Raw genomic sequence first — 19591 nt, forward strand, 5'->3', positions numbered from 1 at the left:
TTGAGTCTGCGGACTATTTTTTTTTAAATAATTTTGTTGATTGAAAATTAATAATAAAATTTTTTAATCATTTTTTTGCTCCAGTCGAGATTGGGCCTTTTTTAAAAGAAACAATTTTGCTGATTGAAAATAAGGAAAAATTTTTGTACTGTTATTTTTTTGGATCCGATCGAGTCTTGGGCATTTTTTCGTTTTTAAAGATAATTTCCAGCAAATTAAGTAAGTAATAAAAATTTTTATCCGTTTGTTTGGGTCCGGTTGAGACTTGGGCCCATTTATTTTTTTATAATAATTTTGTTGATTGAAAATTAATAATAAAATTTTTCAATCATTTTTTCTTGCTCCAGTCGAGATTGGGCTCTTTTTTAAAGAAAAATAATTTTGCTGATTAAAAATAAAAAATAAAATTTTTTCATCCATCTCTTTTTGGATTCCAGTTGAATCTTAGCCTTTTTTTTTTTTTTGTATTTGAAAATAATCCCCAGCAAAATAAATGAGAATTAAAAATTTACTCTCCGTTTCTGTGGGTCTGGTTAAATCTTGGGCCTTTTTATTTTTTTATTAAATTTTTTTCGAATAAAAATAAAAATTAAAATTTTTCCTCTGTCTTAGAGTACCCGGTTAGCTTTAATTCAGCGTTACAACGCCTCCAATAATGCTGCGATACACGGACACACACTCATACATTAAGCCGTCCGCTTGCGACCTCATACATCCACTCATTCACACTTACGTACTCGGCTCATAGCGTCACAATCCCCTCTCATGCTCGGCTTTGTGTGAGCGAGTAAGCTGCTATTGCAGCATCTCACTCTCGCGTCTCCTCTACTTCCCCGCTCATTTTCATTTCTCGAATAGCGCGCTTCTGATTGGCTATCGTTTTTAATTCATAACTCAAATTCTATGGCCCAAAAAAATTTTTGGCTCAGGAACTTTCGATTCAGTATTTTTTTCTCTATCGACCCCAACAATTACTCCCGCCACTTCAGAGACACCCTGTATATAATCATATATGGACTTATATAAGTCAGGTCTGATCATATCTAATTATATATAGGCCTATATAAGCCAGGTCTGGTAAGATCTAATTAAATATAGCTTTACACAAACAGTAAAAAATTTTGCGTATTGCGTCAAAAAACTTAGTGTTAAAAATTTTTGTGTTAAATATTTAACACTTTTATGTGTAACTTTAACACTTATTCTGTTAAATCAACACATAAAAGTGTTAAATATTTAACATAAAAATTTTTAACACTAAGTTTTTTGACGCAATGACGCAAAAATTTTTCACTGTGTATAATTATATATGGTCATATATAATTATATATAGGTCTATATATAATTATATATAGGTCTATATATAATTATATATAGGTCTCAACTATATATGATTATATATAGTTGCATATATAATTATATATGTTATGTCCACCTACAATTTTTTTCTTAAAATTAAATCACCCGCGCAGATGGAAGACTTCTCCATGCGCGAAAGCCACAATAAAATATAATCTACGTGACTGCTGGTTGACTAGCGGGGACGTTTGCAAGCTCAGCACCGCGAGTATTTAAAAAGGCGATCAACAGCCAACGCCCCGTCTTTGCTCACTTAATTTGACTTCCGCGTTTAACTGACGGGCCCGTGCCTTGTAAAAGTCCCTTATCTTAATTTGCGCTGCACTTAAGACGAGTTCAGACTCGGTTCAACCGGCAGGCCACGTATTAGTTATTAAATACAACCATAGAGAACCGAAATCTCAAAGTTCTAATTTGCTCTGCACTTAGGCGAGTATATTCGGTCAGTAAGAATAATTTAGAGAATCGGAATCTCAAAGTTCTAATTTTCTCTGCACTTAGGCGAGAATCCGATCATTAAGTAAACTCAAAATCTATTAAAAAGCTAGTTTCACGCACTTTACCCTACGGGGGACTGGAGGACGTTAGCTGAAATAAATAAAATTCATTAATATAATTTCGATTAAATAAAATTTGTCAAAGTGTAAAAGTTTTGGTGTTTATAAAAATAAATCTTAAAAAGAAGTGAAATTCCATTCGAGTTCGTTAATTTCATAAAATAAGAAGCCCTTCGAATAAACAGCCCAAATCCATCCAATTCCATCCGCTGTGAGAACCAACCAAAGGGCCCAATCAAGAAACAGGCGCTAACAGCTGCCCCGAAATCACGGATCTGACCATCAACAAAGTTCCTGTAACCAGTAAGTACATCTACTCTCGATAAATCCGCCAATAATCTCAAACGAAGGCGTGGTAAATTCGTACTTCGAAAACGTCCCACATAAATAATTAAAACAACGGAATTAAAACCTCCATTGCGTATTCTTTAAACTGTTAGTCCAAACCTCCACCGTTCACGCTACCGCTCTAAAACGCCCTTGGACATAACATATATAATTATAAATAACTATATATAATTAGGCAAAATCATTTTTTCCCCGGTAGCTTTACGTTTAATTATATATATGGTCCTATATAAATTAGATCTGATTAGATATAATCATATATAGATTTATATATAATCATGTATGGACCTAGATAACTCAGGTCTAATCAGATCTAATTATATATAGATTTAAATTTGGTAGGAATCTTTTGTAAGAGATGTAGAAATAATCTATGAACGAATTTTACTATATCTCACCCCCATAAGGGGTTGCGGGGGTGGGTATTAATAATGAAAATTTTTAATTTTCAAGCTATAGCTCCTATCGACTTCAAATTTGGTAGGAATCTTCTGTAAGTGATGTAAAAATATTTTATGAACCAATTTTCCGATATCCCATCCCACAAGGGGTTGCGGGGGTGGGTGTTAACAATGAAAATTTTAAATTTTCAATATTTAATAACTATCGACTTCAAATTTGGTAGAAGTCTTCTTTAAGTGATGTAAAAATGATATAAGAGCGAATTTTATAACAAACTACTCCCAATATGGATTGCGGGGGAGGGTGTTAAAAATTAAGATTTTTAATTTCCAAGCTATAGCTTCTAAAGGTTTTTAATTTGGTAAGAATCTTTTGTATGTGATGTAGAAATGATATAAGAGCGGATTTTATGACAACCTACTGATAATATGGATTGCCGGGGTGAGTGTTAACAATGAAAATTTCCAACCTATAGGTCCTACATGCTCCAAATTTGGTAGCTATCTTCCATATGTGATGTAGAAATAATTTGTGAACGAATTTTACCGTATCCCACCCCCAAAAAAATTGCGGGGGCGTTAACAATGAAAAATTCCCGATTTTAAACTATAGCTCTATAGACTCCAAATCGGGTAGGAATTATTTGTTAGAGATGTAGAAATGATATACGAACGAATTTTACGATAGCTCACCTTACAGGGGTTTACGGGGGTGGGTGTTAAATATTAAAATTTTTAATTTCCAAGCTATAGCTCCTATAGTTGCCAAATTTGGTAGGAGTTTTCTATATGTGATATAGAAATGATCTAAGAGCGTATTTTATGACGAACCACCCCTAATAAGGAACTCGGGGTGGGTGTTAACAATAAAAATCTTAATTTCGAAATATAGCTTCTAAGAACTCCAAATTTGATAGGAATATATAATTTCTCATGTAGAGATTATCTCAGAATGGATTTTAATAAAGTCTACTCCTGATAGGAATTACGGGGGTGGGTGTTAAAATCTAAAATTTTAATTCCCAAACTGTAACTTCTACAGACTCCAAACTTAGTATGAATCTTCGTGGATAATGTCAAGTTCAGCTAAGAATTTCTCGAATTCAAACCCCAAAAGGGATTGTGGGGGCGTTAACAATGAAAATCTCTCATATCCAAACAATAGTTTCTATGGACTCGAAGTTTTGTTGGAACCTTTTATCTATAATGTAGAAATCATCTCGAATAGGATGTTACCAAATTCCTCCCCACATAGGAGTGTGGGAGTAATAATTGGCAAAAATTCATATTCTTCAAATACAGTTCCTACAGATATAAAATTTGATAGAATCTCAAGACAAACAGGAAATTACAGGGATGGCCTCCAAGGTCAACTGATTTAAATATTTTTCTTTCTTAATAATAATATTTTCTGACAACAATCGTCTCTTTGGCAGCGGAGAAAAAGTCATTGTAAGGTTTCTAAAATTTAACTCTACATGTAGCTATTCAGTCAATGGACTAAGAATTTTACATATATTTTATTTTTACTGATCACATAACTGATGAATTGTTCTTATTACGGGATCGCGGGAATGTAACAGATTAAATTGAATGCATTTTCTAAACACTTGAGATGTGGAGAAGAAATTTGGCTACTTATTTTAAGAGAATTCGTAAAAACATGTATAAATAATTTTCTATGAAAAATTGATGTCACGGAGGAAATTTTAATTAACGGCAAAATTCGTCGCACTTTAAGCTAGGCAGATTTCAACTTCACTTATGAAACCTGCAATTACTTTAATAGAAACTTTCAATGCTCATTTCAAATTTTTTTCTTCGTGTCAATTATTATTCATTTTGGAAGAAAGCCACGAGAATGTTATAGTGATTGCACATTGAAAGTTACAATGAATATTAGCTAGAATAATCACATGGGTAAAAGGTACAGGCCAATCCGATGGAATTTAGAATCTGTGCAAGTCAAAACAATACTTCAATTAAATTTCAAGTCTAGATCTAAAAATACAATTCTATAAAATGCCCAGCGGAGTGGGCGGGTAACAGCTAGTAATATATATATATATATATATATATATATATATATATATATATATATATATATATATATATATATATATTATAACAGGGTAAATTACCCTAAATCGATAAGTCGCCAGAGATCGATAATTAGTCGACTCAGCACTGGCGCGCCCCGATCTTCGGGGTCTTCCGTTTAGTAATTAAGAGGGGGTGGAATGGGTAAGTGCTCGGGAGTTGGAGAGTGACAAAATGAGAAGAGGTTTGATAGTCAGCCGCACCGGTCACTACTCAACGGAACAGCAGGTAATTATTTTTTTTCGCACGTGAATTTTCGGAACGCTGCGATGATTTTTTTTTTAAGATTGTCTTTCTAATCTTTTAGGCAAGATTTCTAACATTGGTTCTGTTACAGGAAAAACTGAACTTAGAGTGAGGACAATTCCCCGGAGTGAAAAAAGAACCTAACAACCGGTACCTGGAGGACTCACCACGGTAGACAGACATCGTGGACATAGTAAGACAATTGGGTATTTGCATGATTTTGATATTCATAAACTTTTGATATTTTTACATTCTATATAATTTTTTAAAATTTTTGGAAGAAAAATTTTTCGATTTTGTTCTTAAAAATTTAAATAATTTAATAATTAAAAAAAAAGCAGATATTTAAATGAATAAGTAGCTCTATAGAAGGGGAAGGGGAAGGGAGTGGAAAATTATTAAGAATATTATATTAGGAATTATTTATTGAAAATATTTTATTGTAAAACTAATTATTTTATATCACATGGAAATTTAGCAATTTTTGGGGATTAAGTCCGTGAATTAATTAAATTAGTTTTTATTCCAATTTGATAATTATCGGCGTGGACATCAAGTCCAAGAAATCAGTCATTGAGTCAAAAATTGTCACAGTAAAAATTTAGTCAGAATTAGTTAATTAAACTTGTGTTAATAATTTTGAAGTGATTGAAGGATTTATATTGTGATTAATTTATTTAACAAAAGTTAATTCAAGGTATTAAGCCTCTCGTTCGAAATGATGACTTAAGAGTTTTAAGCTGTTTTAATATTTTAATAGAAATGAAATTAACAATTGGAATTTGAGAATTGTAATAGCGATTTGGAAATTGATTGTTAGTTGAAAATTGTCGTTTTATTAAATTACTAATGATTGAATAATTTAATTTAAAATATTTAACTAGAAATTAATTACATTCGATTTTATTAAAATAAAAATTAATAAGAGTCAAGTTAGTAGTGTGAGTGTGAGACAAGTGTGGGTTATGTGTGAGTTGCAGAGTGATTAGGTCTATGTTTCGTCGCTGGGCCGTTACTGCTGTAGCTGGAGCGGGTTATGAAAGTGTGCTGCAGAACATCTAGGTCTATGTTTCGTCGCTGGGCTGTTACTCCTGTGAGCCGAGTTAACGATCCTAGTATATGATTCGTCTCTGTGCAGGTGACAGTAGTTAGAAATCGGGTAGACACCGGGAGAGGCGACACGAGATTAAGATATTGTTAAGTGTGGTTAGTGTGTGAGTGAATGTATTTTGTTAACTAGTTTTAAGACAAACCTTGTTAAGTTTTTTTATTATTATTAATAAATATTGATCAATTTTGTTAATTAAATTTTTGTTATTCAACAGCACCTTCCTCCACTCTCTCTACCCTAAGATAAGTTTTCTCAGCTCTGGACCGGTTCCAGGAAGCGTGATTAATAATCCTGGTGGCGCCCTGATAATTTTTATTGTTGTTAGTTTTGTTTAGTTATTTATAAAATTGATTAGGGGCTAACCTGAGCAGGTAGAACTGTTACAATATACATATATATATATATATATATATATATATATATATATATATATATATATATATATATATATATACACTGAGAGAAAAATCCATAGTTAGCTGAACTAAAACATCACCATTAAAAAAATGTAATTTCCACAATTATTTTTCGTAGTTCCTAAAACCATACATTAGCCGAAGTCAATATTAATGAATAGTTATATAAAGTATGTTTTTGTAAATATGTTTTCGATATCATGTTGATAAAAAAATTGGTTGCAGTAACTATACCTCTCACAGCTATGATAATTTGAAGTTACTAATTTCTTTTAACAATTCTTTATAGTTTTAATAACTATATGAAATTAGATAGAGTAAAATAGTAGAATTAACTATAAATAAATTATTTTCGAAACTGATATGATAGTAATTGAAGCAATTTTAAGCTATTGTTTAATTGACAATATATGGTCTGAATTATGAAAACTGTATACTTTAAATAACTATAAAGTAAATTGATTTTCTTAACAAGGATATTATTCACTCTCGAAAGATACTTGAGTGACAGTAACATAAAATTTATAGCTAAATAGACTAAGTTGAAACAAATCAAGATAACTATGAAGCTCATATGTAACTTAATATAGTTGATGTCACTATATTTTTGTGGTTCAAATAATAAAAAAATTTCGTTAATTGGAACTATAATTAAATAGTGGTGATGTAAATTAATTAAGATTTCCTAGTTCAGACAACCATGCTTTTCTCTCAGTGTATATATATTAGAGTGGCCCAAAAAAAACATTTATTATTTTTTTTCAAGTGCTGTAGTCTTAAAAGCTTCTCTTAGGTATAAAAAAAATTCCCTCCAAAGTGCCCAGCTTGATATCTTAGTTCTCCATGAAGCTCAATTAATTTCTATTTTTCTATTTAAATAACACGTAAAAAAAATTTTTTTTAAGTTTTCATCCAGTAAAACTACGGAAAAATTTTTTTTCTGTATTTTTCATCGATCATTCTTGTAGGAAATTCAACCCTCGCGGTTTTGAGAATACCGTAAATTTGCTGTAAAAATGCCAATACCACAAAATTACCGTGATTATTCCGAAATAATACGGTAATAGTATGGTTATAAAGGCCAGTTTTTTTACTGTACTTTTACCGTATAGATACTATATTAATACGAAAAATTTACCGAAAAAATTCCGAACTTTAACCGAAAAAATTCAAATGATAAACTGTAGAAATACTAAAATTTTTCGATAGTATAACAGTATTTTTACGATATTAATACGGATGTTATACTGAAATTTTGCCGTTCTTATACGGATATAATAAGATAATAGCAAAAATCAAATATTTTTTTGTCATTACTGGATTTAAATTTTTATCATGAAATATGTACAGTTTATAAAATTTTTAATTTAATATTATAAATTTATACCTATTTCATTAAGGTCAAGAAATCATTGAGAGTAATGCATAGTGATTGTGAGACTTTTGAAGCTATTAAAAGTAAAAGTAAAACGACTAAATAATCAAATTACCTGTAAAAATATTCTATAACTCACAGTTACATTCAAATTCATGACAGCGTTCAGTCTTGCAATATTTCTTACCTCAATAAGTAATCTCAGATAACTATGTCTTTGCTGCTGCTCTGATAATTAACAAAAAGATTGAGAATGAATTCCCATGCTAAGCGCCTATAAAAGCTAGTATTGAAAAGAGGTTCAATTCAATAGAAAATGATAAAAATTTGGATCCGATGTTGTACTATTCAAATATTTTCTGTACTAACACTTCTTTATATTAATCCTTGTAAATAAACTGGAAAGAAAATTCTATTAAGAAAATTAACGGAAATCAAGAAATTTATTCTTCAATAATTATAAATTTTATTACAATTTTTAATTTGCATGTGAGTATTGTATACAATATAATATTCATACATATAAGAAAATGTTTAAAATTATAAATAATTACATAATAACATAAAAAAAAATAACTTCTCTTAAACCCTGATTAATAAAAAGAATTCAACATAATTAAAAATGATTTGATTTTTAATTCTTTTTAATACTTTCTAATCCTTCAAATTCTACTGAATACTGCCTCTTATGGGCGTTTAACATGGAGAAATCCTTTTTAATTTTTTTTTTAATCAGAGAATAATTAAAAAGTGCTAATAAATTCAATCTGGACAAAAACAATTTCGATATCAAAAGTTGTGAAGCCCAAGTTCATAAAATCTTAAAAAATAGAACTACATGATGTACTTGACAAAAAAATATCCAATTTTTGATATTTTCATTCAGTCTGTTTCCCAACAATTTGCTAAAGTTACAATGTAAGTTTCTCCTGAAGATTTCATGAGACATGCTGGTTTTATCCTAGAATCTTCTGGAACAAACACTAAATTTTCAGTAACTTTAACTCTGCTTATATGTCGTGTTTGAAATGCACTTTCTACTTTATTGTAAGTTAACATTAGTAAACCACAAACAGTAGAATCTCCATTAGTAAACTTTACAATTGATTGTATAATTCCATAGATATTATTTCCATCATTTATTATTGAATCGCAGAATTTTACGTTCCTTTCCTCAATATGGCAATTATATTTTATTTTATTAACAGTCATTTTCTTATAGCATGTCAAATTGTCGGGGGAATATCCTGCTTCAGTCAGAGCTTTAATTTCTGGAAGAGTTGGCGAGCGTTTTACTGATTTTCCCTGACAATCGAATTTGGAATGTGAATTTGTGTTATCATCCGTAGCAGGTATTTTAAGAAGCGTTTTAATGTAATTTCTTGTTTCAACAGATACACTTTTATCAAAAGTCGATGTTATTATAAATTTTTCCATTAAGAAACGTGTCATTATTTGTTCTGCGCGGCAATGTGAACTGGTAAGTTTATCTAGTAGCCTTTTATTCCAAGCTTCAAAAGTAAAAGCCGAGTATCCCCATGTGGGACCCCAGTTACGTGTGCATTGAACAATATGGTTGAGTAAGTGTATGTTGGAACTCATAGAGATAACCCCAAAATATTTTTGAAATAGTTGAACATATTTTTTCAATAATTCGTCAGCACGTTCCAGATTGCTTATAGGAATTGAATCATTGTTAAGATAGTGCATTGCTTCAGATAAAAGAGCGATGTGATTCACGTATTTCTTATCCAAAACTTTTTCCAGACAAATTGGAGCGTAGTCCAGCCAGTTGCGCCATTCCGAAGCTTTCCACTGTTTGTAAGTGTAAATAGACCTAGGTTTTCTTGATCGTCGAGAAGGAGGCTTAATAGACAATAAGCGCTCATCGATTATTCCACATAAATTACGGCTGCCTATATAATAAGGTGCGTTTGTTTTTATTAGCATTAGTGTTGTGTGTTGTTTTACAACGCCTAAGTATACAGCGTGCATTGATTCAATTATTACTCCTTTGCTTATATCAAACAACGGTAACGTTATAAGTGATGAAATGCCGTTTATTCCGTTAACAGGATGTCCGACTTCGCTAGCTTTGTACATGCTTGCCTCTATATCCGATTTTGTGCGCAAACTCATGGAATTTTGTTCGAAAGGAAATACAACTTTCTTACTCAACACGAATTTACCTTTAATATTACAAAACAAACAACTGGAATAACCATTAAACTGTACAAAACGAGTTACGGCAGATCGAGCTGGCGCATCAAAGCAACACATTGTAACAGTGATTTTCGATATCATCTCTACTCCATTAGATAATTTCCAAGACACTCCATCTTGATGTAACTGACGCAATTCATTCATTAATGGCCGCATAAAATTATTCATAAGTGGGTGTTTCTTATCTACATAGACTCCTGTTAAAAGCATGTGCTTTTTTCTCAGATGAGGCGGAAGTTCATTTATTTGCGCGAAAATTGGCCAGGCACTGTTATTCGACGAATTAGCTACTTGGCATCCATCAGTATTAAGTGTCAACGACAAATTGTACCAATCTTTTAAAATTTCAGATGAACTCAATTTTTGTATTCACTTCCATCATATATATCTTCCAAATTTTCAGAATCACGTTTCTGTCGTTGAAATCTATATTTAATTGCATCAATAATACTTGCTGAAGACAGTAGTTGTTGGATTTGAGATTTAATGGTATTATATAGAAAATAACCTTCAGATGAATTTGGTTTGTCTGGACCACATGCACCACAACAGCACCGTTGTATCAATTTGTTTGAAATACAGGATTTTTCCCCTAAAAAATCATCACATTCTTGACAGTAAAAATATTTTTTCACATGAGCATCATTACGATCTAAAGCTCTCCAAAAAGCTTGCTTAGTTGTTGGTAATATTGCTATTCCATAAGATATATTTATGTATCTAAATGTATCTAAAATAGCTTCGTAACTCAAATGATGTCTCAGCGATAAAGCCACTACAGATAATAAATGATCTTTCACTGTGGTGTTCCTGTTTTGAAACATAACAATTTTAGAAGTAAAATTTATTGAAACATTAAATAAACCGCCATTTCTTGATGGACTACGATTATCAATGTTTCTGTTGACATTTTCACTTTCATTATTTTCGTCCGCTGAAATCTGTTTTTCATCATTGACCGAATAAGCATTATTATTATCACTATCTACCCCCTTATTAATATTTTCAATATGAACATCTAGCGATCTGCAACTGTCTTCTGAATCATCTTCCGAATCGTTATCATCGTCATGAAAGGTATTATTATCTACAAAGTTCTTAGTGACATTACGGTGACTTGAAGTTTCCTTACTACTGTCAACCAGACTATCATAAATACAATTCATCGGAGTGCAGTCCAATGTTGTCGGCTAAAAAAAAAAAAAAAAATTAGTTCACTAACTCTACAATTTAAAAAGCTAGAAATTTTTCTCACCTGTTCGATATAATCATTTGGAATTTGAATATTTGGATGACATGAAAGAAAATTTAGATGAGTCTTTATTTTCTTTAAATTACGCCGAGAAACAGCTTTACGAGAGAAACTAGTGTTTCTACGTTGTTTATTCATTTTTTGATTTTATAGCTCATCGAATATAATTTTATCATATGCTTCCTGGAAAAGAATAGTATATATATATATATATCAAATATAAAAAGATTTACATATAATTATTCCTGACCTGGAAATTAGCAAGTATCAACCACGTTTTTTAAAATAAAGGCAAAAAGCTTCAAGAATAGAAACTGTATAAATTATTTAATAATGTTAAATTTTCTGAAGAATTTAAATTTATAAAAACCGAAAGAAATATGCGAGCCGTAAACGAGCGTTAATACTCAGCAATTATTGTCAATATTACTTTTATTTCATAAGTTGTTATTAAGAAGTTTTTATTAGCAACTTCATTTCATGTGAAGAACAAAACTACAAAATTAGCAAATCAATAAATATTTTAATATGGAAAAAAATGTTATGATTTACTACTTTTCGTATATAGACTGTGTTTTTAAAATTATAAGACACACATTTATAATTTCTGCTTAAAAACATAAGCCTGCTAACCTTCAAATTTCCTAAATTAAATTATATAAGATACCTACCTTTTCAGAGATATTTTTCCACTACTTATATTTTAAAAAGATTATTTGCTGAGTATTGTAAAATCATAAGTATGTTTAAAAAATTAAGTAACAGTCATACAAATGAACGATAAATTATAATTAGCACGATTTATAAGATTTTGATAGCGAGTTGTACGTAGTACATGTAAAATAATAATAATAATAATAATCGTTAAACCAAAGAATGGCCGCTAGTGCTGTGGCGACTTCGTGAGAGGTAAAGTCTGCTTATGCGTGTGCATGCGTGAGTGTTGGGGGAAATTGTAATTGTTATGTATAGAGCACGTTACATTCGGCTGTTTTGCGAGGGTAAACACACACAAACACCTTATACACTGTACTCAACACACAAAACTTCCACTTCGGTCAGATTATATTGGTATACCTGATATTGTAATAATAATAATAAGAATTCAGACTTAATATAGTTAACGACTGACAGCTGATGCAAATAAAAATACATAAATATTTAACTGACTAATATAATAGTTTTCAATAAATAAATAGTTATAGATGTATTGCTTGAATATGAACAATTGTTGTGAGTAAAAACCCCTACAGTTTTGTAGGCGGCCGGTGCTTTCATCGGTGCATGATATTTTTTATGTATTTAACTTTTATTATAAATTATTAACAATATTATTTAAGATTTAAAAACATTCGTGAAATGTGATTTTGGATAAAAACAATCAGTGAAATTGTTATTACGTGTTTAGGTTAAGTCTATGTTATAGTAAATATTTATTTATTAAGGTGTATAGAACTGATAAAGCATTATGTTGGGAAAATGGTGTTTATTTTTGTCTAGCCAAGGTGCGCCAGTAATTGCGGAAACTAAATTATTATTTAAATATGATAACAAAAAAAAAGTTTCAATTACTGAAAAAGATAAAGATAACGATAATTTAAGTATCCGTTGTCCTGCGATGAACGACGATTCGATACAACTAATCGATACACATGGTAGATATTAATTAATTATTTTTTTTTTTATTATTATGATACAATAAAAATTTTATCTTGGTTACGTGAATTAAATGATTAATATCTTTTCAGATGATAAGCAACTGCTTAAAAATAAAAATCAACCAAAGCTAAAGAAAAGAATAAGAACGCTGAAGAGACTATCTATGACGCCAAAGATTACGATGAAGTTTTTAAAATTTAACGTAAATGCGGATAAAAAAATTATTGCTGCACAAAGAGTAAGACAGAAATTTATTTTTAATTAAAAATACCGTAGTCTCATTATCAGTATAATTATCAAGTACCAGTAATTATCTACTTGTATTTTATTTTTAATACAAATAAAATTTTATGGCCTCACAGATGCATTAATGATGGTTAAATTTTTTTCAGTTGATGAATAAAAAATTTTTTTAACAAATGCATAAATTATATTTAAACCTTCAGTTTTCATTATTTGAATTTTATATATTTTACAGAAAAGAAATAGCATTCACAAAAAGGCAGTAATAAAAAGGCTGATGAATACTACAAGGACATCAACAATCGGGTAAAGTATACAATTACATGTCTTCATGTCTGATTGATAATGTTCGTAAATTGTCAATAATAAATTATATTTTAACAATTGCCTATAATATTTGCAGCAGGGTCGTGGCAGTGAGGAAATTGCTGATGATACAGAAATGTTAGACAGTTCAAGTGATACTGGGTCGAATCCAGAAAGACAGCCATCACCACAAGAAACGTCACCTTTAATAACACGTAGAACACCACCGTCATCACCAGAGAGAACTCGGTCGGCATCTCCAGAGGGAACGTCTTCATTAACAGTAGAGCAAACATCGCCGACATCTCCATCTAGAAGGCCACCATCAGTAGTTGATGAAAGTGAGCACAATTCACCTGAGAGAACACCAACACCAGTAGTTCGAACACCGCCTCCACTAATATCTGCAAGAATAGCAGATAGACGTTCATCCACTGGTCGTCATTTATCACCCCGGGGTAACGACACTAAAAAAATGAAAGCGAATATCATCATTCACAAATTTACTGAAATTTCTGAATGTATGGCAAATATAACTGACCGACTGACAGCTGTGGAGTCAAAGATTGCTGATCATAACATCAGCAATGATCATCCAAATAACATCAACAGCAATCATGAGAATAATAACAGCACTAATTTAAATAATGTTAATAGCCACGATGATGAATTTATTTTGAACCCGGATGAAAACAGAGAAGTAATATTTTTCAACAATAATTAATAATGCAGTATATACTTACATTTTCATTACAAAAACTTTAATACAATAATTCTTATTAATTTTACATTAGGTTGAAATCATTCCCGGATTCAAAATGAATTACACAGATTGTGCTAATGCTTGCAATGCCCCTAGGATGTCGACGCGAGCCCGGCGAGTTATTTTAAGTGTATGGCCGGTTGAACGTCGTCAGCAATTAACTTTGCGACCGGATAAAAAACGACCTGACTGGGAAGTTGTGCAAGAATCCGATATTATACAGATAATTAGTAAGTTGAAACGTTTACAATTTTTTTTGGTAAAGTTACACGGTCTATGTGTAACAAAGATAATGTTATTACAATAAGTGAATTTTAGATTGATTAAATAATCGGTAATTTATGTACTCGCTGATTAAAAAAGATGGATTTAATAGGATCCCGGGTCGAAATATTTGAATTCTTTTTTATCTAAATGAACTGCATTTGACCTTATTCGTCTGTTTTTGAACTTGTATGAAAATTTTGAACTGTTTTTAATTTATTACTTAAATTATTATGTTTAAATACGACTAATTATATATAGGATTTGGACAAATAAAAAAATCATTATAAAACGTAAAAAATTCTGTTTTTGGACTAGAGGGAATAAATAAAAATAGCCATTAATATATGCAGCAATATAAAAATAGTTAGTACAAAAAATTAATGAAGGTAAATGTTTCTTTATTTCAGATTTATGTGTAGCTATGCAAAAGGTAAAACATTTGGACGACACTAAAGGAAATAACGCTGCCCTAAATATGAGAGTGTGGATCGGGAATACTCTAAAAAATGATCGTGCCTTAAAAAAAAAAATCCAGGAAGAGGATAACAGTCAAAATGACCCTTCTAATTAATAATTACAAAAAAGTTATATAAAAAAAATTATATTATAAAATTAAGAATTATAATAAAAATTATAATAATAACAATGAAGCAATTAATTTATTCACCAAATTAAAAATATTAATATCAATTGATAATATTAAGAAAATACATCGATGCCACAGATTAATGGTAATAAAGCAGTAAAATTTTGGTATTTTGCCGGTAATAGGATTACAGGAATCCTTTTTTGACGATTTTTTACTAAAATATTGCCGCAAAAATGCGGTAAAAATACGGTAAATTTGCGACTTTAATGCTGTTAAAATACCGTAATTTTCTCGTTGTATTGCCGTAAATATTGTGAACTTATTTCGTATTTTTTCGGTAATAATCCGGCACAAAAACTGGCTAGAATAACGACAATATTACGGTAAACATACAGCATTTATACGGTATATATGCCGAATATTTGCGGTATTTCGAAAACCGCGAGGGAATTCTCTACAAAAAAAGTACTGAGGTAGTTTGTTCGTAATCCTAACAAGTAAAAAGTTATTGAGCTTTAAATACTCGCAATAAAAGAAAATTTAATCAGATATGATTTAAGAATCCATGTTGTATCACATTTTCTGTTTCAAAGTATTTGATTATGTAATTTATATTTTTTTCTTAAGAACATGTTGTACAGTCTGATGTCGGTAATTCAGTCTGGACCAGTGACAACAAACGTCAATTTAATATATCGGTTTGTTTATTTGAACCACATGTAAAATGCACTGAAGGAGGTTATTAGACTGACTGTAAATTAGGGTGCTTTTTTTTTGCGACTATTTTTTTTTTCGCTCTCATCCCGAAATTTTCTTATAAATACCCCCAAAAAAATTCCCTGAAAGTTTAAGCCCTTAATATTAAAATTAAGTACTCGACCGGAGCGTGTGAAGATTTCCCATTTAAAATACACAGGAACTTTGATTTTTTTTTTCTTTAAAATTCTCCAGTTCAGAGACATTTGATGGCATAATCTCGACGATCAATAGGTTTTGTTCAAAATTGAACGTTCTACAAAAGTGCTCCTTACGGCAAAGTCGTAACTTATACGGGCGAGGTAGTACGGGTCACTAAACTCAATTTTTTGATAAAATTGACGTTTTTTTGTCTCTATTTTGTGAAGAAGTAGAGATATATGAAAAACGCAAATAAACAACTTGGAGGAAATTTAATTTGCTACAAAAAGTTACAGTGAACTAAATATCTAACTTTGATATTTCGTGAGATATCACTATTATTATAATAGTTACTTTATCTGTTTTAACTATATATATGTTCTATGTATATTTTTTTTAATTACCATGTTGATAGAAGCTGTCTTAAGTTGACGGTAAAAAGTCAAATTTTTGCAAATTTTTTTTGCTAATTCGATTGTTTGTCGTTCGTTCGTGATTGTCCGAAAAAATTTTTTTGTTCGTTGTTTGTTTTTTTTTTTTTTTGAATTTTCACAAATTTTTCCTAACCCAGCGCCGAAATTTTCAGTATTAAGGCTTTTTTTTTTTTTTTTTTATTATTCGAAGCTAATTAATGTTTGTTCGATCAAAAAAAATGTTTGTTCGATATTATTTAACCTGATAATTAATTTTTTAATATCATTATACCCACCTGAGTTCATCATATTGAATATGTACTAGTGCGCATGCGCGAACTCGGCTGCGGCGCGGGTTATTTAAATTTTATCCGATTATAACAACACCAACAACCATAATAATAATAATAATAATAATAATAATTATTATTATTATTATTATTGCTAAATAGTTTGGCCTATTAAATGAATTTCGACGTACGGTGGTATGAAGGACAGTACTTGTAGAGCAAGATTTACTCTGGAATTGGCCACTGGGTACAATCATTATGTAGACTGACACTTCCGGAAAAACAGACGGGACAGAGATTCTATTAAAAAAACAAGGTCATGGGATATTATTTATGGAATCGGTAACTGGAATCAGTTTGAAGAAATTGGAAATTTGGATGATAGAGGTATGTTATAATACTTAAATTATTTTTATAAAATTCATTGAGAGTGTTATTTATTGAATAGTTTTTATTCTACAGCACAAAGTTGGTTTGAAACAGAAAAATTAACTGCAGAAACGGATGCTGCTAATGATAAAAATTCATCACAAGATGCCATTCAACTAAGTGTACCTGCAAGCAGAGCTCATGATTGTCATTGCCAAGTCTTTAATGATACTTTTGAATAATTTTATAATGAAAAAACGAAAGAATAGTACCATGTAAGACCAGCTGTAAGCTTTGAAAAAAAAATTTACCATTCACTTTGTGTAGAAGATTATAAGGTACGTTTTTTTTTTTTTTTTTGATAATTATAAATTAAATCAATCTATGATATTAATATTTGAATTTTATTCGACAAATAAATCAGTTTTGCATATTAAATTTTTCTATAGCTTTTTTTTGTTACAATTTATTTTTTTTTTAATTTAAAAAATTACCAAATGTCTATTATTTTCATTATGATATATCATGATAAAAATTTGTTCTTAATTTTGGATTTTTACTCGCTGGTTATACTAACACATGATTTAATCGAGATATTAATTGATATTTTTTTGGCATTTTTATGCCAAAAAAAAGTGTCTCGCGGTATGAGTTTCTTATTAATAATCATCATAATTAAATTTCTTACTTGTAGATGAAGATCAAGATTATTATAGTTATTATATAACCACTTTTTCATCATATCTATTATTATTGAAATTGTATCACTGTTGAATAAAATGTCTGATATTATTTATTGTGTCGTTAGTTTACAGTTGGGTCTCAGGAGTACACGAAAATGCCGATTGTTGAGGCCAAAGAGAAAGAAGAAATTGGAATTGAAGAGTGTAGAGTTGAAAGCTGAAGAATTTAAATCCAATGAGGATGAAGATTTACAGAACAATAATGCTATTGAAGAAATATCTGAAGATGTTTATGACAAAGTTAATCTTGGAGGAAAAATGATCATTGATTATATAGATGACGATGAGATCAAAGCTGATATAAGCAATAAGTTATCTCAAAAATTGATCAGTTTTTTTTAATTATAATACAGAAGTCAGTAGACTCTTGCTCGCGTTTTGGTTTGTTTAAACCAAATAATTAAAAAATTTGTTAGAAAACTGTACTAATTATTTGTTCAATTTTTGTTTATTCAATTATTTATGAATAATCTGTTCTTGTTTTTAAATTAAATTTAATGAAATAATGTAAATAAATCATGTAAATTGTTTAAGGTATGTGTTGTAGTTCTATAACCAATGTACTTTAGATATTAATTATTTTTTTTTCAGTAAATTAATTTAATTATTAGAATATATTGACTGTGAATATTTTTTTGTAAATGATGAATAACCATACAATAATTATAAATATTTAAAAATGCAATTATTTTTAGAATAGAAATATTGTGCATCGAAAACACTTGTAATAATATATGCTATAATATCATTATTGCTGCTAGAAGCTAGATAAATCTCGTTATATATGTAGACCGATAAGATCATGATCGGGTTGGGTGGTTGATGTTTTAAGGCATTCACGTATCAATGGATGCGAAATCAATTTTCAGCCTTATCATTAGTGAGTGTTGCAATTTTATTTTATAATTATGAATCAGCGAGAAAAATAGTTATTGGTTAATTAAATATATACCTGAAAAATAATCAATACTGGCAATTTATCACTCCTGTAAAATTACGATCGATATTCTGTTGACAACTGTTGATTTTTTACAATTATTGTAAATAATTTTGCAATCATGCACTTACTTTTTTTTTTTAGTTTTTTTATGAATTTCATCCGTGTTATTTTTAAGTCTAAAGCGTTACGAAGTATTAGATTAATTTTTGTTTTTTAACGCATTCGAGAAAATAATTTATTTGCACATCATAAATATTATTTTAATTTAATTTTTTCAATTCCAATTGAAAAATAAGATTATCACCACCTACCTCGGATTAAAATCTTTTTTTATCATACTTAATCATTTTAATCTTGAATTTTTGATAAATGAAATAGCATAACTTTGTTTTGAGAATAACGATTAAAATTAATTTGAAAATTAATAGTACCTACCAAATTTGTAAAATTATAACTTTCGTTTCCAATTATCAATGAACAATCATTACAAGACCTTGTTATAAAATAAATAGACCTTGTTATTGCGTATTAGTTTAGCAAGACTAGCTTTTAGTACAATAATGAAATAAGTCACAAAATATCAGTTTGTTGATGCTGGACCATCGAGAGAGTGTTCAATCGACATATCAATTGATTTCTGCAGTAATTGAAAAATGTTGCTACAGACATTGACAACGAAACTATTGAAGTTTTTTCTAAAATGCTCATGTAATCTTGTTTACTG

At 29.9% G+C, this 19591-nt stretch overlaps 2 protein-coding genes and 1 long non-coding RNA gene across 6 annotated transcripts; 2 read left to right on the forward strand and 1 right to left on the reverse strand.

Moving 5' to 3' along the window:
- Positions 1-8347: 8347 nt before the first annotated feature.
- LOC141537102 (uncharacterized) lies at positions 8348-12377 on the reverse strand. 4 transcript variants are annotated; one of them, XM_074257937.1, is made up of 3 exons: positions 12060-12377; positions 11392-11571; positions 8348-11326 (listed from the first exon to the last, which is right to left on the reverse strand). In XM_074257937.1, the coding sequence occupies exon 3, from the start codon at positions 10344-10346 to the stop codon at positions 8796-8798; it is 1551 nt and encodes a 516-aa protein (XP_074114038.1). In that variant the 5' UTR covers positions 10347-11326; positions 11392-11571; positions 12060-12377; the 3' UTR covers positions 8348-8795. The 4 variants fall into 3 exon arrangements, with proteins under 4 accessions (XP_074114038.1, XP_074114041.1, XP_074114042.1 ...); XM_074257941.1 differs by lacking the exon at positions 12060-12377 and adding an exon at positions 11639-11772; XM_074257939.1 differs by lacking the exon at positions 12060-12377 and adding an exon at positions 11639-11754.
- A 318-nt stretch (positions 12378-12695) lies between these two features.
- On the forward strand, positions 12696-15229 carry LOC141537125 (uncharacterized). Its single transcript, XM_074257965.1, has 6 exons — positions 12696-13043; positions 13137-13285; positions 13526-13596; positions 13694-14296; positions 14391-14589; positions 15034-15229. The coding sequence occupies exons 4-6, from the start codon at positions 13733-13735 to the stop codon at positions 15195-15197; spliced, it is 927 nt and encodes a 308-aa protein (XP_074114066.1). The 5' UTR covers positions 12696-13043; positions 13137-13285; positions 13526-13596; positions 13694-13732; the 3' UTR covers positions 15198-15229.
- A 1845-nt stretch (positions 15230-17074) lies between these two features.
- On the forward strand, positions 17075-18568 carry LOC141537138 (uncharacterized). The gene is made up of 3 exons (XR_012480871.1): positions 17075-17202; positions 17278-17522; positions 17993-18568. It is a non-coding gene; the product is annotated as an uncharacterized LOC141537138 (long non-coding RNA).
- Positions 18569-19591: the final 1023 nt, after the last annotated feature.

This window comes from Cotesia typhae, unplaced genomic scaffold, assembly GCF_013202065.1.
Source record: "Cotesia typhae breed Kobodo isofemale line unplaced genomic scaffold, CoteBio_Ctyphae scaffold_58, whole genome shotgun sequence".
Taxonomy (NCBI): domain Eukaryota; kingdom Metazoa; phylum Arthropoda; class Insecta; order Hymenoptera; family Braconidae; genus Cotesia; species Cotesia typhae.

Coding starts and splice junctions, on each gene's coding strand:
- LOC141537125 (XM_074257965.1), top strand. CDS start 13,733: ATGTTAGACAGTTCAAGTGATACTGGGTCGAATCCAGAAAGACAGCCA. Junction 14,297..14,390: donor ACCCGGATGAAAACAGAGAA/GTAATATTTTTC, acceptor ATTTTACATTAG/GTTGAAATCATTCCCGGATT. Junction 14,590..15,033: donor CGATATTATACAGATAATTA/GTAAGTTGAAAC, acceptor TCTTTATTTCAG/ATTTATGTGTAGCTATGCAA.
- LOC141537102 (XM_074257937.1), bottom strand. CDS start 10,346: ATGCTTTTAACAGGAGTCTATGTAGATAAGAAACACCCACTTATGAAT.